This window comes from Opisthocomus hoazin, chromosome 18, assembly GCF_030867145.1.
Source record: "Opisthocomus hoazin isolate bOpiHoa1 chromosome 18, bOpiHoa1.hap1, whole genome shotgun sequence".
Lineage (NCBI taxonomy): Eukaryota > Metazoa > Chordata > Aves > Opisthocomiformes > Opisthocomidae > Opisthocomus > Opisthocomus hoazin.
The window spans coordinates 14,266,112-14,293,628 of NC_134431.1; the positions used below are offsets into that span (position 1 = coordinate 14,266,112).

A 27,517-nucleotide genomic window follows, 5' to 3' on the forward strand; every position below is an offset into this window, starting at 1 on the left:
TTTCAGAAAACAGAAACGTAATGGGCTCGCCTGGATTTTCTTTCTGTTTTCTTTGGTTTTTGGTGGCTGAAAAATAGTTTAGATACTTGTAAGTAAAAATTTATGGGTGTTTAGTGATGGCTGTAAGGTCATCTGCGTGCGCGTGTTTTAAAGTGATAGTTCAGCTGTTGCCGTTTCTGACAGTAGCTGTCAGGAGTTGTGGACAGTCTGTAACACAAAATGACTGGTAAAAAATGAAAAAGCTCACGTCCCTAGTATTGTGTTACCTTCACAAGACATGCGAAATAAAAACCTGAGTGCTTCGAAAGTATTCTTTATATTTTCACATCATATTCAAATAACAACAAAACGTGCTGCTAAATATTTGGATGGGTTTAAGATGCGTTGTGTAGGCCCCACCATGGTAGGCGTGCTTGCCCCCTCTGCCACCAGCAGTCTCACGGAGATTAACGGAACTCTCCTTGGTGGTGAAGTTAAATGTATGCATAATTGTTGGTAAGAACAGGGCCTTAATGAGTAGCCAAGTATAGGAATAGACATTCAGAAATTTAGATGTAATACTTCATTTTGGTTCACTGGTGGTGTACCTGACCCAGGGAACCTCGGTATGTCAGTACCAAACTGTAGGCGTTTATAGCAAATGCAAGAACTATCTGTTGACGTGAAGTAAAGATTTTGGCTTCCAGTGCTTGTAAGATGCGATTTAGAGTTACAGGTGAAATTTTGTTATTAATTATTCTGAGTGGAAACGTGACTCTAGAATATACCAGCCGCTATTCCTGAATAATTCTTATATTGTGATGGGGGCACAGGCTCTGTATTAACCTGAGTTACTCAATCTTGGTTAGTTTTGCCACCTGTCGTTATTGCATGATGCAATATACCCGAAAAGACAGAGTGTGTATGTTATAAAATAGTAGTTTAGAGGAGAAACGGCGCTTGCATGAAGAGCTGTAGATAAAAACTGCTCTCTAAATGCTGCCAAAACATCAGTGAGGAAGGAGAGGGAAAAGGAGTAAGGCTCTGCTGTTAAGGTGGCAAAACATACGAGTGGATTTTATGGAGACGAGCAGGGCTGTTAGGAATTCGTGAAGAAGGAAAGGAAGGGAGAAAGCAAAGGGGAATGCATCTGTCAGAAAATGAACTTTGAAATATAACTGCTGAAATGCAGTTTTGAACAGGAGGCTCAAAATGGAGGCTTATGCTGTCAGTGTGTGCTAGCAGAGGCCTGGCATCCTATAAATACAAACTGTACCTCTGTGCCCATTCTGCCACAGGCGTACGTTTTCTGTGGTTGAGACATCAGCTGATGAGAGGAATAAACGAGTAGTGAGGAGATGTGAAGGGGAATCTTTCTAAATTTTGCCACGTTATGACACTACTCTTGCAGAGATACGTTTGCTTTATATAGAAAGCTACCGATCCGGCCGCATGGAGCAGCTCAATTAAACGATGCTGTTTGAGTCTTTTTAGCGTGCATGGAAAAACGGGTACTACAGGCAGATGGGTTGCCCTGTGCACTGGCATCCGTGCAGCACAGCAGAAATAGCATGCATCTACTTATGGAAACTGGAGTAAAGCGGAGTGGGGTTTTTTGTACTGCAGGTATAGAAGGGAATGAGAGCTGCGGGGGGGCTGTTTGGAGCATGCAGCCACAAAAGGTGGTCTTTGCGTCTCGTTGCGCATGTGATTGATTTGGAACATGCAGAGAGGGTGGGAGGTTGCTTACAAGACACAGATTAGAGAAGGAGGTTTCTGTAGCTTTGTGGGTGGAGGCTTAAAGGGGGATGCCTTCCTTTTTCAGATGTGAGTATCCACGTATTGTATTTCTTATGATTTAAGTTACAGTCTTTCAACTGGGTGATGATAACCGCAGCCAAACTTTAAGTATTTTAAAGATGTAACAAAAATGCTTCAGATTAATATGGACTTCGGTCAGTCTTTCATCAAGATTTTGACATTCCCTGTCTTGTTCTCTATAAAACGTTGAAGTTGTCCTTTTTCCTTCCAGACCCTGCAATCTGCTTTTAACGTTGACACTGGAAAAATGGACAGTGAAATGATCCAAGATTCAGATCTGACACATGACTTGAGCTGGGCATTTATTTTTAGCTACAACGGAAGTTTCCAGTGACAATTATTTCTTTTTCTTTCACTTTTCACTATTACACTGAGAAAACCAACTTTCTCAATTTTACCCTGAAGAAAGAATTCTAATGCGTCCCTTCATCACTCATGCTTCCTTCTGAAATTGATTTACTTTCATTTTCTAGGTGCTGGTGAATCCGGTAAAAGCACAATAGTCAAACAGATGAGGATCTTGCATGTGAATGGATTTAATGCTGAGTAAGTGCATTTGTTTTTTTCACTTCACAACCTACCTTATGTCTGTGCACCGCACAGTAGTCATTGCCGTTGTTTATATCTTGGTATATCTTCTTCTTGCTACTGTTTCACGGTCTCTAGAATTTGGGTGTGTATTTTTAGATGAGATTAATAGACATTAACTTGAAGAAGTCATGCACCAATAATAAGTAAGAGCTAACAGTATAAAACTATTTGTATCAAGGTTCAGTATAGCTGATTTGATTAAGGCATAAGTTTTGTGTAGTTGTTTTTTTTTTAACTGCAGTTTCTTTCACAACATGGCTGACACTGATTTACCTCTGCTATAGCACATTGATTCAAACTGCTGTAAACATGCCTCCTGTTAGTGTACAAAATGAATGCAATTTTCTTCATTTAGAGCAAGTAAGGCTTTTGTTTCTGTCGCCTCACAAAATGAGACTGTACTATGAATTTTGGGGGGTAATGGGTCAGATTTTCATCTCTCTTCTGTTGTGTTTGCTTGTGCAGATGTTTGTGTTGAAATATGTTTCTAAAAGCTTTTCTTGTTTACACTTAAAATCTGTTCAATTATTTGATAGTTGTGAGGAAGGGAATGGCATTAAGTTAGTGAAAATGGAAATTTATTATTTTGTCTGAGAAAGATTGGTGTTTGCTAATTTTTCATCTAACCTTGCTAGGGAGAAGGAAGAGATTCTTCTGCCTGTTCATTTACGCTTTCAAGCATCTTTGTGTGTATACCAAAACCTGCTAAATTAATTTTAACTGAATTAAGGTGTTAGAATTTCGGTGCTTATTCTCTGTGTTTAATTTTGTTAGATTATATTGCTGGTTTTGTCTGTCTTGTTTTCAAACGTAGTATTTTTGTATTAGCATCCTCTACCTTCTAATCGGTGTCATCTATTTTGTGAATCTTGCCTTTTTGGGAAGATTAAGCTTTCACTAGTCTTTCAGTACTTAATTCTTCAGTAAGAATATCTGAGCTAGAAATTTAGCCAAGGAGCCTGGAGAATACTTCTTCCTAATCCCTGAATGCTAGTTCAGGATAAGGTACACAGCCTTTTGGAAGAAAATTCACGCTGAATCGTAATAAATAACATTGTGCTACATTTTTCTAGCTCCTCTTCTTCGGGAATATTTTCTTTATCCAAGACAACTCTTTTTCTCCAGTGTCCAGTCCTGAATCCTGTTACGGTTGAGTTGTGTCCGTTATTTTGGCTCTTCTTGTTACTAAAGACCTCTTAAAAGACTTGTGTGACTTAAAAGATTTGCATGAGTTGACTTCGATGTAGCAGCCTTTAACATTAGGTGCTAAGTAGAATGTTAATCAATGAAAGCAGAAGTCGGGGATCCTTGACACCTTTTGAGTGTGTCAGTCCATTTCACCCAACACAGTTCTTCTAAGTTTTCTAAGCATACAGATGCTCTTAAAGAGATGATGCTGGTGTGTAATGAATGGTGTATTGCATGGATAGATAGCCTTCTCAACCCTGCAAGCTGCACGCCCAAATTTGTGCGAAACTGGGAGCCCAGAGACCCGTTATACAAAGCCTGCAGAGCTGGGGAGGGACTGAGACGCGCGCTGGGATTTGCAGCAGCAGTGCGTTACTCAGGTATCTCACTGCTGTGTTGTAGGTTGGGGCTGAGCTGAGTGTGCAGCCAGATTCCAGGACAACATGGCAAATTTGGCCTTGGGAGCCTCTGCTGGCTTCTGCCTTCTCACAGCAAGGGATTTGGATTATCTAGCAGCCCTCTGCCAGCACAGCCCTGCTGCCAGTCACATAGCCTACCCTGGTGTGGGAGCATGCGTGGATTGCTGGGGAGCTGCGTGCAGCTCAGGAGCCATAGGTTGTCCACTCTGTGGCATACTGTCTCGCAGTCAGTCCTTTGTGCTTGTCCTGTTGTGGGTGGTACGTATTGGAACAATCAGGTGCATAAAAATCAAATTTAAGAAGTGGTGTATATAAAACGTACAGGAAATAACTTATAATCCATGTAGATTTGGGTTTTTGTTGCCCAAAATAATCAGGAGATACTAACATACACTTTACATGGGAGAGAATGCTGATTTTCAGTGTTTTGAAGTTCTTGCAAGTTACTCGCTAGTCCTTAAGCACCTTAGTTTTCTTCAGACTAACTAACTGCTTCCTACGTTGTCCTGCGTTCCCTGCTTCCACTGTGGAAAAATGATGTGGGATTCAGCTAATGAGAAAGATAGCATGGAGGTTTTCTGGAAGAGCAGGGAGAGTAAAACATTACTTCTCTTATGTTCTTACCAGTCATTCTAGAACATAAACTTGTTTGTGTACAACACCACAGTTGATGTGGTGATGGTGAGTAACAGCAGAGAGGTTGTGAAAACTGTAGTATGCTGGAGGTGTAGAGACATTTTTTAGTGTTAGTGTCTGTGTACATAACTAGTTTTGAATTACTTCTGTCGATGTGGCTTATTCATGTGCCTTGAAAGAAAGTCAGTTTAAAGTCCTGTCTAAAGCTTGTTTGCCTTTGATTTGGTTGCCCTGTGGTAATTGACGTTTGAAGCAGAAGATACCTGTTACAAGAGGTGTCTAATGTGCTACGAACAAGGGAGTCAAAAGATTTTCTTTAGTGTTGCTCAGATACTCTTCTTAATTTCTGGTGACTCAACTGGATATCCAGGGCTACATTTCGGTGAGTGTGGCGATTTTTTTTGTTTGTTTGGGCTTTAGGATTCTGTTGCTGAACAGATGAAGGGACAGTTGTCACATGCATTTAGGTGAATTGGCCTCATGTAGAGTTGTAGCGTTTAACAAGGTGAAATGTATGCAGTTCTATAAAACTAGAAGAATTTCCTCTGGGATTCCAATCCTTGATCACTTTAGCTAATTAATTATTTGAGGAACTGTATGGAATCAAATGTTCCAGGTAATTAATATGCTTAATAGTTAACAATGCTAAGGTGAATTTGAAGGTGGTTAAAGTTCTAGCTAAGTTAACTACAGTAAAGGCTGTTTAAAAATTTTTCAATGTTCTTTTTATAATCTGTAGTTGAGTTAGAGACAGATTTTATTTTTTTTTTAATGTTCTTGATGTGAAGGTAGCGTGTGGGAAGTAACAACGCTGTGACGTTGGTAAGCGGAATAGAATATTGGACAAGCAGTGCATGGTCTACAGCACAAGTTTTTCTGGATGGAGCTCTTGGAGGGGCTTAGCCGCCTTCCAGCTCTTGCAGGATGGCTTCAGTTGGCTGTGCTATCAACTAACGTCTTCCTACAGCAACTCCATAAGTACTGGGAGTGTGCCTTCCCCACAGTATTCCTCCAGTGTGCCTCATCTTTAACGTGGAAGAGCTGCATTTTAAGCATAATGAAGACTCCATATCAACCAAATTTCCTACTCTTTGAATTACTTACAACCACAGAGCACCTTGTGATGTATAAAGGGTTTAAGTTTGGCTTGTAATAGCAGGAAGCCTGTGACTTCGTTTCCTTCCCACCGTCCTCAGCACTGCAGCTGTCTTTTCATGGGGCTGTTCCAGAGGAGTAGGTCTCTGCCACTGCATACTGCGTTTTGTGAGCGTCCACTGATAACGTGGTGCTAAAACCTTCGCTTTTTGACTGCAGAAGTTCAGATGCCAATCTTTATGAACCGGAAAGGGAAGACAGGAGGAGAAAGGAATATAGTTGGAAGAATTAATATAAATGTATAATTCAGGTTGAAGGGGAAAAAAAATTCTTTTCTGTGTTATTGTGGGGCTGGAGTTCTTTGCTTCTAAGATGATGGCCTTTCACTGACTTTTTAAGTCATCTTTCCCCTCTGTGATCACTGTGGGTTTGGCTGACGGACGCTCAGGAGAGGGTCATTGTCCTGCACGGTTTTAGAAAGTGGGAAATTGGCAAGGGCGACAGGCGATTCTGAAGTGTCATGGGAAAAGCTGGGACAAGCAGAAATATTTAGATAGAAATAAATTGTTGAAATGCAGCTTACGAAATCCACTACAAAGATTGACGAATAAGGGGAACGTGCCTTTGAGATTAGTGAGTTTGGATAGTATTTATGATTCAGGAAGTCTTGAGGTTATAGGGAATTTCAGATAACACTTCTCAGCCTCAGTTCCCTGAATGATGTTGTATAATGATGACTGTGTTTCTTACACTGAGTGTTAAATAGGAGTTTGTGTATTTATCAAATCTGTTAATGATGATGGCAGAAGCACAACCGAATAGCTGAATTTTTCAAGACTTAGATGGAATATATTTGCATTTCTCCCATACTTTCAAAAATTATTTTCTCTGAGTGGGGAAGTTAAGAACGCCAGGTCACTCTCGCAAAGCTATGGAACTCACCTAGGTTTAGTAGTTTGTGAGGAAGGAAAAGTAGTTGTTGATGCTTTCTAATCTTTTCTTTATACATCTCATCCATCAAGAGTTGAACTGCAGTACCACTGTTATTTCACATAAACCAGCAGATGATAGTTGTCTAGTCATGCTGGTCAGTGTCAATCTCTTTTGCAACTGAAATGACTTCTGTCTCAGTAACTTTACTCTTCTGCTCCCTGATACTGTGTTTTGTTGTCTAACTTTGTTCGTCTAGTGTGTGTGATCTTGTGGAAGGATAGTTAATGTTATGAGTGAGCAAAAAGTATAATATTTATAGTGATGTCTTTTAAAATAATGAACTCCCTGCTAATGGCTGGTATTAGTTTGTATACACGAACGTTATTGCTCTGTTTTTACAGTTCCTTTAGATTTGTGTACCAATACCATGTTTTTAGAATGATCACATCAGTTTCTTGCCAAGAAACAAACTGACTTTATTGTATTTTACTGGCAACAAAAGTAATTTTTTTGTGGTGTTTGAGTAACACTGAAAGTTGGGGGGGGGTGATTTAGCTCTCGCCCTCTTCTTTGTTTCTTTGCATCACAGCGTGTATCGGGAGGCTTCTGCAGATTCGAGGCAGAGAGCTGCTTTTTTTTTTTTTTCCCCTCAACTCCTGTTCCAGGACATGGCCAAGGTGTTACTGTGCTGGAAGATTTGTGTGTGCGTGTCTGGTCAAGGCTATGACAAGTTCCATTCCAGCTGAACAGCTAGCTACAGGTTTTGGTCAAAATTTGTGCCGCAGAACGTAAAGCGAAGGTGTGGGCAGAGCGAGGAGCAGGGTACGGATTTCAGTCTGTTTTAGGTCTTTTCCCAAGAACTGACACAGTTGTGTTCGGTTTTGTCAAAAGGCAAGAGTATAGCAACAGCAAATAAATACTATGATTAAGAACTGAGTACTGCATATAGCTTGTAAAAGTTTATGCAAAATGTTTATGCAAGTTAAATGTCACTTCCATCAACTGGAAAGGAATGGGAGGTAATATGTGGTGACGGTAAACAACCTAAGCAAACAAGAAATTCCTTAATTGTTAGGATGTTTAATGTTGTGTTTATGTGCTTGAAATTATCTTTTCTTTGGAAATACTTTTATTTCTACAAATGGGAAAATTCCATTATGTGAAAAATTAAACCTGAACGCAATGAAGCATCATTAATATTTCATTACATTATAAAGAAAGACGGAAAAAAGTTTCCAGTTCGGGGATTTTTCAAATTTCTTGTGGTATCTTGCCCTGGGATACAAGACCTTCTCCATTAGGTACATGTGCAAATGTTTTGCATTCAAATCTACTACTCAGGTGTGATTCTAGATACTGCAAGATGAGTTTTCAGAAAATTCTAATAGTTCATAATACCTACACTGGGCCTTATTTGGCCAAGAGTAGTAACATACTGTGGTGCTGAATATTCTGATAATCAATGGAATAACTTCTTTGCCTTGCTCAGAGGCATTCTGAAATCAAGCCATTAAAATATTTCCTCCATGTGCAATTGAAGTGATTTTTTAATTTGTTTTTCAGGGTGCAAAATGATGTTATTTAGGTTCCTGAAAGTATTACAGAAAAGTGATGCATAGAGGGATCTGAAAGTCTGAAAAGCTGGTTAATTCTGTCTGGTTTTAGATGCTCGTGGTAGGCTCAGGCTAACCATAGGTGGATAGATGACAACGCAGTATTGAAAGAAAACATAGACTTTCGTTTTTACATTGTGCTTTATTTTCAACTGCCTCTTTTGCATGTTTGCTGTTTCAAGAAAGTTCTTACTTAAGTAAAAGAAGGAAAATGAGAAATGAACATAAATAATTCTTTATGTATGCATGGGAAGCAAGGTGTGGCTCATAGCAGAGCATGTGTCTTAGCTGCATTTGCTGGTTAGTGGGAAAAGTGGTATTCTTTTAGCAAAGCAGTGTTTAAACTACCAGTTTTACGCTGTTGCACATTAAGAGCTCTCTGTCCTCTGAATTACTGTTCCTGGCCTTACAACTTCATATTTATGCTTTCAGTTAAATATTTCAGTTTTCTGATGTAAAAAACCAACAACAAAATCCCCAGTAGTAAAATAATCCCATAAACTAAATTTGCATATGTTGCAGGGTGATTTGGCATGTAAAGGGACTGACCAAAAATATGGCAGTAGTTTTATTTGTTTTGAGGTTGAAATTTCACAAAAGCTTTGTAAGTACGCATAGGCAGCCATCAACCTAGTAGAAAGCTTTATAGTTAGACTTGTAGAGAGCTTGGAGGGCAACAACTATGAATAGTGGAATAAGCACGAGTGATGTAATCTGAGAGTCTGGGAGGATTTTGGCTTTTGATGGTAAATGTGGGATTTTACCCATTAGTTTTGGTAAAAATAAACAAATTAAACCCTGTTCTACAAAATTTGGAAGTTCCCTTTTACCTTCTCAAAACAGAAAATCAGCTGTTCTGTGGATAGCTGAGCCAGTGAAGTTCGATTTCTGTAACTTGCTCTGTGTCTCCCAAATCTTCTCTGCCGTGGGCCCTCCCAGTCCCCTACAGCATCTGCAGTTCCTCCCCACGGGACCTGCAGCTTTCCAAGGATCTCCTGTTTCCTCTAGCCGACACAGTCCTTGTTCTAGTCGGTGGCACTGATGTTCCCTGCAGCACTGACCCCTAAATACTCCTGGATCATCCTGTCCTTTATCTTCCTTTTTTCTACTCTTCCTGCTACTTGGGCAAAGCCAGCACGTGTCGTGGCTGGTGTAGATGTGCATGAACTCTTCCTGCTTTTCCTCGGTGGAGCACAAAGTTTGGTCTCTATTCTACTCAGCCTCTGAGTCTCATTTCTGGAAATGAATCTCTGCAGCAGCAACTGTCCTCCAAGTTTGATTGAAGTTGGACAGTAATAGCTGAGAGAGAGTAAGATTGAGAGAAGCAGCTAAAAAAAGTCTTAGTCTTCCTCAATTCATTGCAAGTGTTTTTTGCAGTCTTTTTACTCTGCACATTCATGAGTTAAAGTGGTGTGTTTTTCTCCATTTTCTTATCTTAAGCAAACATCTACTAGTATAAGCCAATGTATCATATTCTGTTTAACTTGCTATTTATAAATCATATCCTATATTAAATACTCCCAGAAAGCTTTAGATAACTTCAAAAATATAACTGTGTATGGAGAATATTAAATATATGTCTATATTACATACTTCAGTGTCCTTTCTGAAAAGAATCTAGTGTATCAGGTTTTCCCCAACTCTTCCTAGGAATTAGACCTGCAGAGTGATTACGTTTTCTCTAGCCAGTGTTACAGAATCAGTACTACGTGAAGAATTTTCTTCAATAGTATCTCACTGGATTTCTTCTTGTCCCCTATGTTATGGATGGTCTGATTGGGCAGTCCCAGTAAAAAAATGGTTTTACTAATTTATCCAGATGGATACTTGAATTACTTTGTATATGAACAGAATACTTCTTATCATCTTAAGCACATGGAAGGTTACCTTTTTGATATTAAAACTATACCTTCACATTATTGCAGTCCCTGAAGGTTCCCCTTCATTACATAGCTACGTTTTATCTGTCACCAGTCATTCCAGCTGCGGAAATTTTTTCAGTTTCATTATGTTAAAACCTAGTGTGTTTGTCCCATAAGATGTAACTTATTATTAATAAATGCTGTGCCTTTCTCGGCTCCTTCTAGCAATCTAGATGTGAGTGTTATTTCTTGCTCCTGTTTCTTAGATTGCTGGGCTTCCTGCATTGTTACGGTCTCTGTGGGATAGGTTCAGTCAGAGTGAAGACGTGTCCTGTCGTTTCTCTTCTCTTGGGTGGGGGGAGCAGGGTTTTGTTTTTTTTTTTAAATGAAAACCACTACTCTTGTTCCAGTTTTGTAAGCATCCTTCCCGAGTGTCTCCTAGATCAAGGCAGGCATAGCTAGTGCTTTGAAGTATGATCCAGCAGGCAAATCTGTCTCTGTTTCTAGATGTATCATGCATTTGTTCATTAGGGTTGCCCAAGTCCCATCTGTGATGAAGAGCTGAGATACAGAAATTGTTCAGCTTAATCTTGGTCATTGAAAGCTCTCAAGCTGAAATGAAGGAATTCCTGCTGGTGAGGGTGTTGTTTTGGGTTTTTTTTCGAATGTAACTTGAATCCTGATGTCGAAAATAATATGCCCACCATTTTACTTTGACAATTGACTCTTGAGTTCCTACTAAATGCAAGAGTATTCAGGATACAGTGCAAGTGGAGCTGCACCAGCTTTTAATAGTTATTTCTACAACTGTACTCTAATGTAAACATGTAGTTAATTAAATTACTAGTTTACAGCTGAGCTTGCATACTTAAAAACAGCAATACGTGGAGGTCTGTTTTTGACAGCTAAGGGGCAAAATTATCTGCTTTTTAAGGAATGTAGTAGTGGAATGTCTTGATGAGACATTCTGTTTTAAGGTGTTTGCTATTACAAAAGTACGAGAAAGCTTGTGGCCTGCTCTGTTAGCTGCCTGTTGCTGACTGTATTCTCCAAAGGGCTAGTTAATAAGTCATTGTGTTCACTTGTCTTTTTAGTTAAGGCACCAGAAAATAATCATCTCTCCCAGCCGCACCCTGGTAGCCTCCCAGGAGCGGTGGGTGAGCTAATGGAGCAGACAGAGGTGTGCAGTGTTTCCTTCTGAGGTTTGGCGTGGTCCCGGTAGATGTTACATTTAGCCTCCAACGGCAGCTTCACAGCGAGCGGGGGGATTTACTGTTGCCTTCGGAATCATTGTGATTGAAATAGTCTCTTCTTGTCTGTAGGTCTGCGAGCATAGAAACACTTTTGTTTCCTTCAGGTTAAGACATTGTTATTCTGTTTCACCAGTACAATTATCTGTGTAATGAAATGTTCATATTAATTAGGAAATGTTGCAAGGAAATGGGTGTCAGTGAAGTAGGTTTCTTCCTTAAGTTTGTAATGAGAAGGGATGCCTAGTTTATATTGTGCTTGATGGTTTTTTTTTAACAGATAAAAATATGTAATTGGACACTTAGCACAGTAAAGTTTAGAAAAACTGTGTGATACCTGTTTTAACCCTGATAATTTAAAAAACTTAAATCTGGTAGCTAAATTTGATTTAACATGATATTACTGTGGAAAAATAAGATTAAATGTTTTCACGAATTTTAATTTAATTGCAATAACAGTGATTGGCATAGCTTCATGTATTTTGTGTTGCTTTTAGCAGTTGAAGACCATTTAAGATAAAGATGAAAACTTACACCTTTAACTTTTTTTAAAATAAGCAAAAGATAATAATCATAGGGATGTAGCCATTTGCTGAAAAGATTTTATTAAATATCTTTAATTTTTTTGATGTTCTGAAATGAGAACGTAATCACAGCACTGCATTATTCATGGAAGAAACCCATCAGCACAATGCAAAGCTGAGGATTTTTGGTTTTTTCTTTTGACTAGTGAGAAAATGGAAAGGAGAAAGGCTCAGTTAAGTACTCGGGGTTCTCAGGAAAGCTCATAATACTCAGACGCAATCTACTGTACAAGCCCCAAGTCCATATGCAGGTCAGGAAGAGCAGCTCTAGTTCTCCTGTCCTGGGCTACGCTTTCTGCACTCTCAAATATTTGACAGAACAGTTGCAGAGGTCAGTGTCAGTAAGAATTTTAAGTTTTCTGACACTTTGTCTCAGTGTGTTTTACAGCAATCGCATTACACAACTTTCTGGAAGATCTACTTTATGGGGTTGTTTGGGGTTTTTTTGTTGTTAAATTTCTGTAGTGTAGGAAGTTACTGAATTTTCAGTACTGGGTTTTGAAGCGTACTAAAATAGATGTCTGTAAATTAGAAGCAACCTTTTGGTATATAAAAATGATAAATGTTGTTTCAAAATAGTTACTCATAGGAACGCACTCTGCTTATGCTGAACATTGTAGATAAAAATACCTGTGGTAACTTACACATAAGACACTTAAAAATTGCAAGTGCAACTGTTTTGCCTTTTAGTTTTTTGAACTGAAAATGGAAGGGAACTGTCACTGGACTCCCAAGTTCACCAAACCATTGGGAACTTGGGATGGTCCATACTGCCTCTGTGTTTTGCCTTCACTTAATTGGACAGTCTTCATTTTATGTAATTGGCATCTTATGCAATCATATGTTTACTTTCCTTATGTTTATCACTGAAGAACTTCATAGCGTTCTGTTACCTCAATATCTTTTTGAAACCACTGGAAAATAAGGGGCTAGAAAAAAGTAGACTGAGTTTAGTTAAGCATTTCTGCTTATTTTGCACAATCATAGGGAGTCAGAAAAAACACTTTGAAATAATGTAGGCAACATATACTGTCTGGCTTTTTTACTCACGATTTTAATAATATGTTGGAAACATAAAAAGAGTTGTCCAAGAGGGGGAGGGGGAGAAGGGAAAGTAGACAGAAGTGACAATCTTAATAATAATAAATAATAAGTATTAGAGTAATAAGTAATATTTATATGCACGCATTTTTAAAAAACAAACGGGCCTACGAGATGTATCACCCTTAGATAGAAATGGAAAGTTAACCCAATTCAGTCCCAGAATAGATTTTAAAAATTTACTTCTCTCTGGGTTTAACTGGAATCAGCTGAGACCTCTATTTTGTTGATTAAAATAAACAGATTACATTTTGATAATTTTGCAGAATATGAAAACAGTATTTTTTTAACTTAATTTTATTTTTAATACATTTAATGTTTGGGCATTAATTTATTACTGAACGCAGAAGGTTAGGTATAGATTGATTGCTGAATGGAGAAAGTAAAACGGTACATAGTTCCATGGAGAAAGCAAAAAACTTTCTATAGATATTTTATTCCTTACCAAAAAAAAGTGTGTGTCCATCCTGTACAATGCTGCAAATACAAAAGGAAGTTTAGCATCTGTGAGAAGGGCAAATATCAGGATCATGTGTTAGAGTACGGGTATTTTCAATAAAGGACAAGAATCTCAAAGGAACTATGTGAGAAACTATGGGAAATGCTAATGTTAATTTCTTTACAATTCTTAGGGGAACAATGCCATTGCTTAAAGTAAGAGATTGCCCAGATGCTTGGCATCAAATATGGGCATTTTAATTTACTGTTATTACTTATGGTTTCTTGCAACAAGGGTGTATAGGAAGAAAGTCCAATAGCTATTTATTGAATGTCGCCAACCTTGTCAAGAGCACTGCTGTAACTCGGCTGCTACAGCTTCATATAGGGATATCCTGCTGAGTGAACCTGTGCCTTTTTGGAAAGCTTGCAGATCTGATTGATAAATTTAACTGGTTTGGTATTTGATGTAATATTACATTATATTTTGATTTTTATAATAACATTGTGTGAAATAGAAGGCTTACTGATATACCTCTCAGTTAATAGAGGCAGTGAGTGGGACCACTTCTTGGAAAGCCTCCGTGGAACTAGTGGTTGCGTTATGTAAAATCATTCTTTAGGCTGCTGGCCTGGTTCGATCTGAAACCCCTTGCTGCAAACTGGCCATGTAGTTAATACTGGGAAGGTCAAGTTACGCTTTTAGGGTGATCTGAATAATGTGTTTAAAAGTTATGCTTCAGAAATTCATTTTAATACATGTGACTCCGAGACAGTCTCACAGGAGTTGGAATGTAGATTGTATCTGTAAAATTGGAAACGGACTTGAAAGTCAATTAGTTAATTACCTTAGTATGCTTTTTGTGGCAAAAAGACAAATGCAGGCTTGGATCCCTAAAAAAAGTGAAACACAAGTAATAAAGTAGACTTCCAACACCGATAAGAGTGTCATTAAAATAGTATATCCCATGCTGGTGTCTTCACTTCATGAAGGATGTGGAATTACTGGGAGGAATTTAAAAGAAAGGCCAGAGGAGTTGTACAAGGTTCAGAAGCAGGGTGTCCAAACACCATTTTGTTACCATGTAGAGATAGTGCTGTGTAAGAAAGATACCTAAAAATGAAGGCAAGCATGAGATTTGCTTCTATAGAGACACTTTAATTGAAGTAATTTGTTGGGGATGAGGAAGCCTTATCTGAGCACTCTCAGGGAAGGACAGGTTTGTTTTTAGACCGCATTTCAATCCAGCTGCTGGAGATCCAGCTTTCCTGATGGAAGTGTGCATGCTAGTGCACGCTGGCTGTGGGAAGTACGAAGCCTGCTCCACGTGCTGCAAATCACCCACTACCTTTGCAGCCATGGGCTTTTATTTTTGCTTTTATTACCCCGAACATCATTGTGATATATGCAATTCTGTGTTGGTATTTGAAGCCTTGAAGCCTTGGAGTCCTGTGTGTGTTTGGTTGCAGGCATCAGACAGGTAGCGAAGCGTGGGGCTTGACTTTTGGTTTTGTTTTTTCTCTTTAGATAGTTTTCTAGTTGTGTTTTGTCACTGTTTTCATTTCCTTCTGAAGCATCAAAGATTGGGCAGGGTCTGAGGTGATGTTAGAAGATCCGCTTTTGTGCCAGACTGGTTGATTCTTACTCACATGATCCAGCTAAAGTTAGTGGAAGAGCCTGAGATAAGAAAGATACTCTTTCACTAGGAACTGTTGGGCGTGTTTCCATCTTCTGCTGCATAAGGCTTTTTTGACCTTCTTGGATTATTAGGGCAGACTTTCTATCATCAGTTCTCTGCCATTGCAGGAGTCTTGGGTGTTCAATCTCATCTCGTTTCAAATTGTGACCTTCAGGAAAAACTATTTCATTTGAAATTTCAACTTGATACTGAAGTAGATGGAGAAGCACAGTGGCTCATGGTACACTGAAAGGCAGACTGAAGTATTCAGCTATCCGCTTTGGCATGAATTTCTTCAAAATACTTACTAGATGTCTCTGTTACCTGACTGTTCCTTGCTGTACTAAACTGCTAACCCAGGTATAAGCTCTGGGTCTGAAGTCTCTTCTGTACAGGCAGACACATATGTGGCTGAGGAGGTGGCTTAATGGATTTAGTGGGACTCTGTGATTACGGATGTCTGTATTTTGAAAGAAATAGCAAAATTTCACCATAGTGTGGATAATTCAAATTGGTAGAGTTGAAGTGCATTAGTATCGCTTAGTGAAACCAAATATAGTTCTCTTCAATTCCATTCATTCTGGACCTTATCTCTCTGATACATCTCACTAGTTGCCAAGCAACCTCAACAGTAGTTCTGCACATCCAGCAGAATTTAAAAAAAGAAAAAAGTGAGTAGTTTTTGCTGAAAATAAGATGCCTTCTGATGACATGAATGAAAAGAGTTACAAGAGAAGGAAATGGGGAGTGGCCAGTTTGGAGCTGATGTTGTGAAGAAGCTAATAATATTTAGCACTTAAGTCGTGCTTTATATTTTCCAAGCACTAATCAAGCAATCATAAGATTATCAACTAAAGACTGGTTTTTGTTAGGTGTTTTTTTTTTTCTTTCAGTGAGTGAAGCACAATTATGTTTGTGCTTCATAGAGCGGGGGGTGAGATTTAGTCCCAAGATGGCAGGAGTTAGTTTAGTACATGCATTTCTTCCTCTGACCTGTATGGAGTTCTGTGTTTCTAGATGGACTGCAGATTAACTGGAAGGTTTTGGAAGGTTTTTGTTTGTGTGTTTGCTGATACATAGCCATCACTATCTATTCATTTCGTGCTGATGCACCTGCAGTGTGTTGAGTTTCATTAAAATATTTATCACCTGGAAGGCCTTCCAGACTAGAAGTATGATAGATTGTGTGTAGGTTCTTTATTACCTGATAATGCTGTAATGCTTATAAAACAATAATAAATAGAGCTTATTTTTATATTCTGTCTCCTGTGCAAAATGTGATCTCGGCAGCAGACAAACTGCCATAGCAAAGAATATCGTAATGAAAATGAAATATGATTTGGGAAAATGATTCTGGTTTTAGATGGTTAAGTTTCTATGGTAGCTGCATTTCAGTTCAAAAAGAAAACTATGTATTACACGTGGACTGACTAAAGCAACATTCCTGAGGGCACAAGTTAGAAAGTATCTGAATTACGACTGACTTGATTTGAGTTCATTTTAATTTAGGACACTGTTGCCAGTGACTGTCTATATGAAAAGGTAATTTGAAATTCTGTAACTAGCTCCTAAAAAGCAGTAATTAATTCTAATACATTTTTTTTTAAAGCGGATTCTGGTACTGTGAACACTCACTTTCCCTCGGTCACAGTCTGTCTGGAATTACTGAGTTGTGTGCCATTAAGCTATCGGTGAATTAAGCTATCCCACGAGTTTTGGTTTGGAGGACTGTTGGTCCCAATCACAATTTAATGCTTTACTTCCCACTCATTTTTTTTCTGAAGGTGGTGGTCTTAGGAACATTTCTGGGTGAGAGCAGTAAAAAAGGGATGTACTGCAAATGCGTCAGAAATGGGGCTATGTCAAATCCCTGGTTCAACTTATACACAAATCAGGATGTGTTCTTAATTAAATGTTCAGTGTCCATGGGCTTCAGACATAGTGAGACTTTTGTATGCAGGGTGTTTTGTGCTGTCTCTGTTTACAAGCTGGATGTCCACACAAGTGTTTCTGTCAAGAGGCTTCCATTTTGCCATTGTTCAGGATAAAATGAGCAAGAAGAAACAGTATAATATAGGAGGCATTTTCTGTGTGATGCAGATAAACGCAAAAAATGAACACTTAGTGTGCAGATTCACAGCTTATCATTGCAAGGCAACTTCCTGCTATCCTGCTTCCGCGGGGGTGTGAGATGTTTGAAAGGTAGTACGATACTTTAAGCTGTTACTAAGAGAGCATGTACATTTTGAATTACGGTCTGTATGATCACAGACCCAAAGGAGCGCATGCCTGAGAAGAGTTGTTTTTGCTGTATGTGCGAGAGGGGTGGCATATTATTCACCAGCTGCAGTGAATTTGATTCAGCTGGTGGTAGGTTATTTGTTGCTTTTAATGTGAGGACTAAAAACAATATTAGATATTTGTAGGTCTAAGGATAAATTGAATTAATGAAGGCGTACAAAAGAACTACACTTGGAAATGGTTAAAACATAATAAAAAAACATCCCAGTGTTGTGTAGTGTTTTTACCATGTTCAACGTTTAAGGTTTATTTGTGTTGAACTGAAATTTCTTGTGACATACTGCAGCTAATAGAGGTAATTTAGAGATAGAAAACTAGTCTGTGTGTGTGTCTGTGATGTGTATACAAAAACTGTTTGTAGTGGTGGTATTTTTATCCTCATCTTCTGAGAGAAAAAGACCAGTCCTAGTTCATGCTTTTTGTAATGCATAAAATGCGTGGATTTTGGCAGCTGTCTTTTGCCTCTAGGCTTGTAAGTAGGTTTGTCCATGCAAAATGTGTGTAATTACTGTATATATGGGATGCGTTAGCTGCTGCACCAGTATTGCCATGCAAACTTAGTCGCCCTTTTTTAGATATGTGTTCTCTGTATACCTGGTTTAAAATGGGTAGATATTATAAACTGGTTGCTCAAGAGCAGTGTGCTGTAAAAAAAGTAATAAGCACATCAGTAAAAGTGTTGGAGGTAGTAATAAAACTGCACTATAATCCTTCTACCAATTTATTGAACTGTAACGATTGTTATCTGTGACAAATAACTGCTACATATTGTATGTTAACCCTTTGTATAGTAGTTGTGTGTGGAATGGTACTCTCTGACTGCAGTGCCTTAAACTTTAGGTTTCCAAGCAAATGTGTCCTCTAATTCAATAGTATTCACAGTCTGCTTGTTGCTTTTCTCTTTTAGACTAGCTTTTGTTTCAACAAAAAAGGATACCCAGTTACTTTGTGGAGAACATCTTTGTCGTGAAAATAAATGTCCTTCTTGCAAAATGAAAGTAAATAGATGACTCATTTCAGATTTTTATTCAGTATTATTAAAAATAATAGTACTGCAAAGGGTGGTAATAAACATTTGAATGTCGAGATCTCTACTTCTTGGATTAGATGTTTTTTAAGAAGCTTTACTTGAAGGTATTATAAAAGTGATTGCAATGGAATCGTATATGAAACATTGCTGGACATGTGAATGCTCTGCTAATTCTGTTGTGGAAATCTAATGAACGGAGATTTGGTAGAAGGCAGCTTGCAGGACCCCTCGCAGCTGGTGCGTGTGAAGGGGCTTGGCAGAGGCAGCGTACCATCTGCCATCGTGTACTTCGTCACTGCGGGAAGAACGGGTTAAATCCCCATTCAGAAACCTCTGGTTCCAGGACCTCGCCACAGCCTGGTGAAGGACCACTTGCACGTTGCAGGGGTTGGTTGGGTATGAGTACAGCCGGAGGTGTGGGTCCAGGCCCATGTCTCATCTACAGGGCAGCATCTGAGCCAGTGCAGGAGCAGCCAGGAGGGCCCCGCAGGTACCGGCCGGCAGCATGCCGTTCGACCAGCTTCAGCTCGCGGTGTGCACGGGTGCCTGCTGAAGCGGTTGTCACGGAGTGGTAACATGGGGCTCCTGTGCAAAGCTGGGTGTCGAGGGGTGTTTTTGATTCCTGGAGCGATTTGCATGTGCTTAGTGTTCACTGAAAGCTGGGTTGTGTAAGCTCGGGAGTGTGGCTGTAAGTATCCTGGGAAGCTGTGTAGTGGATGTATGATGCTAAGTGAGGTGAAATGATTAAGGATTGCTTCTCATTAAATACAAGGAGTCCCTCTTAGTCTAGGGTTTGATTTCTCTAAATTCAGTCTTCCAGAAGGTGATTGTTTATATTTTAAACTGCCCTAATATGTCCTGAGACTGTTGGGGAGTTGGAATTTGAGACTACAGCTTTTTTAAATTTAGTTGTCTGTTGCCTTGGCACAGAGGTGGAGTTTATATATGCTGTTGTAGCCAGCATCCCTTAATTCCGAGAAGGTCTTGAAAATGGCAAGCAATTACGTTTGAAGTTGGGATCTCATGATGTCAATACACATGTGTAGTAAAATATTCCAGGGTGTGGTGATACTTAATCATTAAAGATGGAGACTTGGGGCATTTTGTGAATATTAATGCTGGATATGAACGTTGATTGCCCAAGGTGAAATCACTACCCAGTTACTTATTCTCTTCCCTCTCTTTATCGATTGCTAATGCAGAAATGATGAATGCATAGTTAGGTCAGACAGCTATTTGCAGTATTCTCTGAGGCACGGTGCTTGAGACAGAAAGCTTTCGCTGCCTTCGTACTTTGCAGATTGCATAATTATCATGTAGTGTGAAAATGGTTATTGTAATTTTTTTCTCTGTAGTGACTTAATATGTAGTTACACAAGTCAGACTGTAAGTTGTCCGCTGGCATTTTTGCCCTTATAATTGCTTGGTGAAATTCACCATTGTCATAGGCTTCTGGTTTCAAATGATGAAGCTGATAGAGAATTCACTCTGAATTGTGTAAATGTAACTGCCATGAAGGGTAAACTGATACAATGCCACACCTTGGATGTACTTTAATACTTAATCTACCCCTTAGGAAAGGTTGAGGATTGACTAACTAATGCCAGTACAGTGCTTTATAAAAAACCTACTCATAAAAATGTTTATGACTAGATTTACATGATTTATGTTTCTAGAGAAACATAGCTTTTCTCTGCCAACACCAACTATTAATAACCTACTAAAATACATGACGTAAATGTTTCATAAATGTATTTGGAACAAGCAGCATGTGCAGTTGGTTATGTTGTATTCTATAGAAGGTCTGAACTCCTGACAAGTCTTGCTAAATTCCTGCACAAAAGTACGTGAGGAGATGCCAGTGAATGTCGTTATGCAGTAGGTAGATCTGCGGTGTTATCTGATTTCCAGGTAGTAGGTTCATAGGGCATTTCTGCATATTGTTTGCATGTGTTGAAAATACGCTCTTGTAGCTTGTGGGAATAAACCTGGTTTCTCTTTCTGTTAAACTTTTTTGTGGAGGAAGAGATTTTGTAATTCTGTATGTTAAACATTTTGGAGGAAAGCCTTGTCTGTCTTGCTGTATGTTCCTGATTACCAAAGTGGGGTACATATGTTCCAAGCTACTGGGAGGAGGAAGGGAAGAATCTGGAAGGAGCACGGTCTGGCAGGGCCAAGGGCGTGGCGGGGGCTGCAGCACCCGTCCTCGTGCCTCTCGGCTGGACCCACCGGAGCCTGAGCCTTGTTGCCAGAGGCTTCTGCCCGTCCCGCCGTCCCTCCCACACACGGCCTTCCCAGAGCAGCCATGGCGCTCCCAGGCCAGGTCTGCCTGCTGCACTTCAGCAGCGTGCTGGCCGTGTACCTTCCCCCAGTACCGTCCAGCCATTCTTGTAGCAGAAATGGGGAGGAACAAAGAAGTTCGAGAACTGTTGTTTCAGAAAGTCGACAGACAGGGCTGAGAACTGCGGCTGCAGGTGACAGAGTGAAAGGGCCGTGGCGGTGTGCTGGGCCTCGGTGCCGGGGCCGTGCCGGGGAGCTGGGCCTCGGTGACGGGGCCGTGGCAGTGCGCTGGGCTGCGCTGCTGTAGCAGCCGAGTTACAGCTGTGCTCTTGACAAGGTTGACGACATTCAATAAATAGCTATTGGACTGCTCTGAATAGTCAGGTATATAAAAATACAAGCGAACGACAAATGCTTTGGCTCTGCATTGAGGCAGGTTGTTCTCTTTTTTTTTTCCTTTTTTTTTTTTTTCCCCCAAGTGGGGAAGGAGAGAGGAGACATGCTTTGTTTTGTTTCTCTTGTTCTCTCTCTCTTCCTCTCCCTTTCTACCTCACCTTGTGTTTTACCCCTTGGCTGAGAAGCAGCTTCTCTTATTTAAAAGAAGAAATTATTCAAGTAGTCTGTTTTACATATCTGATACATAATTTATTTTAAAATTGTACAGATACTGATGATTCGTCAAATTCTTTTTTATTTTTTTAGTCAAATTTGTGGTACTAAGCACACATTTTCTGTAACACAGTGGAAAAACCATCTTGGTCTGCTGAAATTTCTAGGAAGAGAATTTCTAAGAATCCATGCCATGCTAGGTTAGACCAATGGTTTGTATTGACCAGTATCACGTGTCAGAAATGGCACTTGTAGAGAATTAGGGAAAAAGTGTGAGAGAAAGATTGGCTGTGGTTCCTCTTCAGGTCTCGTGCCAGGTTCTGCCACTGGCACTTTAGGAACTCCAGGAAGCGAGATTCGTAGCAAATGTTGAAGTGAAGTCCCATTCAGTATGGTTTCCTGTTTCTTTAAAGACACTCAAATAATCTAAAAAAATCCTCTTTTACCTTTGAAGCTTCTTGTTTTCCATATTTTATTTCATTGTCCATGAACAGAATGCAAATCTTGCAAATTAGTTGTGCTGCCTGGTTAACACCTCTGCATTAGCTGGGATGCCACCGCGGTTAATCCGATTCAGATAGAGCCAAGGTATCTCCAGCTTCCCAGTGCTTCTGATGTGGTTTTGTTGCAGCCAGGGTAGCAGCTGGTTGCATCGATAATTGTGCCCAAGCAATACTGTTTAAGTAATTTGCAGTGTTACGACAATATATATACTCCCTTGAGATTATTTTCTTTAGCTGTAAGTTTCTTATTTAAACAATATTATTAATATTTAAAGGACCATATGTTGTGGAAGTAATTGGACAATTATAGCAGAGTGCTATGTGTTCTAACTGATGTGTTAAGTATCAGCAAATTATTTCTCACATAACTTTCAGCCTAACATTCCATTTATTATATACTGTCAGTATGAACTGTATCTTTTTTGTTTCTGTTACCATTTAGAAATGTCAGGTCAGGGTCAGGACACGATAATTGTGCCTTTTGTCATAGTTTGACTTAAATTACAGCACTATAACTTCCCTTTTATCAGGGGAAATGATAATAAATTTGCTTATTCAGGTATAATTAATTTCCAATTTTAAGATCAGTAAAAGGTCATTCTTCATACTGGCTGAGTCCATATATATGTGGACGTTGAGTATGGTGGCGTGAAAGTTTCTTCACCGCATCTGTTGTGACTTCCAGACTTCTCAATAAGAGCTGTTTGGAATTTTTCCAGTTAATTTGTGTTACATTGAAGAAGGCACTAATTTGGATCCAGAATGTTTGTCGAAAACATCAATGAACTTTCTTGGTTCTAGATGGTACCTTCCTGATATCTAATCAGGAACCCTGCCGGTACTAAAGGTTGCGTTCCCTGGAAATCCAGGCTTGTGGTAGTTTGTGGCCTGTGGGGAGTGTTCTTTGCTTCCAAAAACAGCAATTCCTAAGCAGGTTGTTAACAGAAAAAAATATTTCCTGTGTTTTACCTGAAATGTTTGGGGTTTTAATACTGGTATTTTGAATGGGGAAGACTTTCATTTTGGTGGTGTTTGTTTTCAACAACCTATTTGCTAACCTGAGCAGTTGTTCAAGTCTTCTCTTTTATAGCTTGTATGTTTAGGCTGAGGTTTGCACAAACAGGAACTAAGTACGCAAAGAATCAGGCTATAGATGCTCTGTATCTACTTTGTGCTCACTTTGAATGTGAATAACTCCACAAGCAGCGAAGACTCAGCCTCTTGGTGTTTGCTGGGAAGTAATCTGCATACGAGGAAACTCGTGTGGAAAAACTACTCTGCCAACTTAAAAAAAAAAAATTGCTTAGAAAGTGCTGTCTTGTAAGATTGAACTGCTTGGCGCAGAAGCAGATTTTGTAAGGCACACGAGACAGGAAGCTGAGAAGAGGGGTGTTTTGCATCCGACTCACCAGTTTAGGGCTAACTTAGGAGGAGTTCAGGAGTCTGTCCTAACTGTGTGCCTAAAAACCATAGTTGCGTACTATATTCACTTAAGTTTTTGTAACTAAAAATAGCTTGCTGTGACACAGTTAAGGAAGTGTAAAATTGAATTGTGAAAGTATTGTTCTCCGACTACACAGTTTAAGTGAATGGGCATAATGGGAAATACAATATTTAGGTAAGGGAATTTGTATCATGTTTTCAGATTCATTTCTACAGCTTCTCTGTACTGAAGGAAGATTGGGTTTTTTCATATTTTGTTAAATGTATGGGATTTCTTTACTAAAACATTTCATCAGTTAAGTGGTTGTACAGTTCTACGTAGATTGACTTAATCCAGTGCAAAATTATTTCAGAAGTAGCAGTACAGAAACTTGCACTCCTTTCAATAAATTGACTCCCAACTTTTCTGTAAATAGAGCCCTGGATGGCTAGAGATAAAGTAAGTATTTCTGGTGTCTTTTAGTTGACAGGGTCTTCTAAAGTCAGGCCAGCAAGAACAACAAGTAGGTGGAACCTGTTGCCTGAAACGATACTCCCTGACGCTGGCTGAAGAATTTCACTGATAAGTTTAGTGTGGTGATGACTATACCTGTGCTTGGAAGGAAGAGACCATATTTCTGTTGTTGTTGACTGGTAATATTTCATGTTTATTTCCAAATATTTTTCTTATATCATCTTCACTTCTGGTAGTGCAAAACTTGTAATATCTGGAAAAGAAAATATTTCCTGTCAAATGTAATTATAGATATCAGTGTGATACTTCAGCGGCAGCCGGTGCCTGACACATGTTGAACTCTGGGCCATACCTCTTGCTAACCTGCTTTCAGAAAAACCTTTGTGTTACTGTCAGGAGCTATTTACATGTTTGAGTTTTATTCAGTTTTCAACATGACCTTCCAGTCTAGGTAGAAAATAGAGTTTAATTTTCTAAACTCCAGGTAGAAGACCAGGTTTCGTTTGGCTTTTTTTATTGATTAGATGTGGATGGGAATTCTCATGGGGTGAGTCTTTGTTCTACCAGCAGAGCAGGTCTGGTCCGCAGACCCTCAGCTGCCGTGCGAGGGTCTCCCTGTGCCAGCAGCGCCTGGCAGCTCCTCTCCGGTCTCCTCCCAGGCGGGGAGGAAGGATGAAAACCAGTTGAAGTGTTGCTTTTTAACCTGTATCAGTACACTGTTTATACAGGTGGTTGCAGGTGTTAACACGGAGTAGTATGCTCGGCCAGTTTTTCTAGATCTCTTCTGCTGAATTGACGTGGGCAAAGTGACTGCTCCGCTTGGGTTTGCTGTCCTCTTCTGTTTTGATTGCAATTAAGTACACAAATAAGTGTTGCAAAAATACTTTTTTTTTCCTTAAATCATGGACACGGGAAATGGTTTGTAAAGGCACTTACATAAACTCTGCAGAAATAAGAAATCCAGACCATCAGAGGTAAATGTCTGTAAGATCAGAATTGGGGCTCATTACCAGCGTGCTGCAGCCAGGGAGACTGGTTCGGTTTCAGTGTCAGGATGCTTTTGGAGAATTTCTTTATGCACAAATTTGCACTTTTGCCTTATTCTTACTCTTTCCAGTGCTGACTTTGAAATTCAGCATGGTTGATCTCTTTTGCGTGGAAACTTGATTATAATTAAACCATTTCTGTGTTAGTCCTTGGGCTGTTAAGAGAATACCTTTGCTTGTATACGTGTGTCAAGGTATCTGTGTGTAAATACATTGGAACTTTACTGAGCCTATGAGGAAAGTGTGCTAACAGCTGCACTTCTAATTTAGTTTTGATGAGTTTAATTTGGCTGTACTTAGAGATTACCTTTCTTTAGATCATAATTTTTTTAAGTAATTTTTCACTCCTCATACTTTGTGAGGGACTAAAACAGGGAAAACGTTTTCAGAAAGGAAAACCGATTGTCCAAAACACTGGCAATTGCACAAGTAAGGTGAAATTGAAACTTTGCCTCCTAGAATTTTAGTTTCAGGAGACATAGGTGGTGTTTGTAACAATAGGAGATTTAAAAATACCAGAAATCGTATTTGAAAACTTAGATCCTTTTGTATCAGGAGAGTCTGTGCTTAAGACTAATAATCACAAGAGTTTCCTGTGAGCTGTGTAGATGTGAATGCTTTGGTTGTTCACTTACCAGATATAAATGATACTCTTTTATGTTGAGGGTAGTCTTAACTTGATATGAATGACCCTTCACTATAACTGAACCAACGTTACTGTACCTCAGAGCTCTAGGATTGGAACATGTTAATCTAGAGGGCAAAGATTTCTGTTCCCCAAGAGAAAAGCATCGCTGAAGTGAGATTATGGGACATGTTAGAACAGCTTCGGTGTTGCAGTTCCTGTCTGCAGAGTGCCGAACGTCGCCCAGTGAAGGGGGGAAACCTTCCGTAAGAAAAAGCAGATGTTGGTTTAGACCAACAAGCTTTTTGCTGCTGATTTTTTTTTTTTTATAGGGTGATGCTAAGACTGGAGTGAGATTTTCCCTGCTGGATTCCCTGTTGTGAGTCTTGTTCAGTCCCCACAGCAGTACTGCGTTGTCGTAGCTGGTCTGAGCACTTCCCAGCTATGGTAAGCAATGCAGTCCACGTCTCGTGCAACCACGAGTTTTGGCACAGTCTCATCTCAGTAAAAATGTAGTAGTAACATTAGAGATATGGGAGATGCAATATAAATAGCAATGCAGTCAGGTTACTTGGAACTCTGTATGTGGGAGTTTTGATTTTGTGATACAAATGCTCTCTTAATGCTTGTTTTAATTTTCATTGTCTCATGTAGTGATATAGTTGCTTCTTACTATGTAGAAATGAACAAGTTGTGTGACTGTGGTACTCACAAACCTGTCCTTTATAAACAGGAGGTTGGCTGTTAATCTGTGAAGTTTCATGTGAGCTGTGAGAATAAACCTCAGTGTTTGGGGGGGAATGGAGCTAGGTGTTTCGTTTCTAGTGAGTGTTGGTAGACTTGCTCTCTTGAGGATTACCTGCTCACTGACACTTGTGTTAGGTGTAAGGGGAGATCGTTTAACAGTGATTGGGACTTTGGGAAAAATATTTTAAAACCATCCTGAATAAAGAAGAAACTGCTTTGAATTCCAGTTTGATACAGAATCAGACTGTGTCTGTGTTTGAACCTAGAATAACAGAGCCCTGATTAACCAATACGTTGCTGGAAACTGTGAGGACACAGTGAAGTTCACAAGAAGTAGTACATTGCTTATTTTAAAGAAGGGGAAATGTGGTGAAAGCATTGGACATTAACCTGAAATAAAGATGACTTTGAGTTGAGGGTTGTGTGTGGTGCTGAGGATTTCACTCAGAGAAGAGTAATGCCACGTAGCTTGTTTGGAGGCGTGGTGTGTGGCTTTATTTATTGTTTTGGTTTGGTTTTTGGCTTCTGGTATATAGGAGCCTAATATGATGCTGTGAACTCCTGAATGTGTTTGGGAGAAAAGCCTACTTCTGTCATGGTTATTCTGAATTGCCTTTGGAGACATAGTCACTTTGCCTCTGTTCCCTTATCTACAAGGATAATAAGCTTGTGCTCTCGCACAGTACTGCTGTGATAGATGTACACAAGTGAGGTAAAAGTACCAGAAGACAAACTCATTTGTTATACAAAGATAATCATAAAAAAATAAAGTTAGAAATTGTCAGAATTATTATTAACACTGTTAACAGTAGTAGCACTACAGAATGTGTTGATGGACCACACTAGACACACTTTTAATAAGCTAAGAAGTCTGGCGAAAATTAGAGACTCTGCAGTGACATAGATTAGATTCAAAGCATTCTCTTTCTGTATTGTGTTTAAGGGAATTTTAAAGTCCCCTAGTAGTGTACTTTATTTTCTATAAATTCCATCTAATAAGTAGTAGCATATAATTTCCTTGCTGAAGGTATCTCAGGAAACATAATCCACACAAGCTATTTATTTTTGTGTTCTCTTTGCTGTAGGTTTCAGGTGGAAAAAAAAAAATTTAAGAAAAAGGGAAGAAAGGAAAAAGATAGTAATAGCAAAACCCAAACCTAAACACACATTTGTTCCGAATCGTACCCATGGACAAATCAAGGTGTGAAATAGCTGTGTTAATTTTAGGTTCTATTAGGAACAGTCAGAGCAAAAACTATACCAAATCTTGAGTGGTAGCAATCAGGGAGG

At 39.3% G+C, this 27,517-nt stretch overlaps 1 protein-coding gene across 5 annotated transcripts in view; it reads left to right on the forward strand.

Annotated features, from left to right (window-relative positions):
- The window catches only part of GNAS (GNAS complex locus), a 164,963-nt gene that overhangs the window by 61,526 nt on the left and 75,920 nt on the right, over positions 1–27,517 (forward strand). For all 5 annotated transcript variants that reach the window (XR_012765829.1, XR_012765830.1, XM_075439041.1 and 2 more), the window contains exon 2: positions 2,274–2,346. Coding sequence is in view for 3 of the 5 variants with exons in the window: in XM_075439041.1 (XP_075295156.1) it covers positions 2,274–2,346 (73 nt within the window). In the remaining 2 variants the exon portion in view is untranslated. The remainder of the gene's footprint in view (positions 1–2,273; positions 2,347–27,517) is intronic.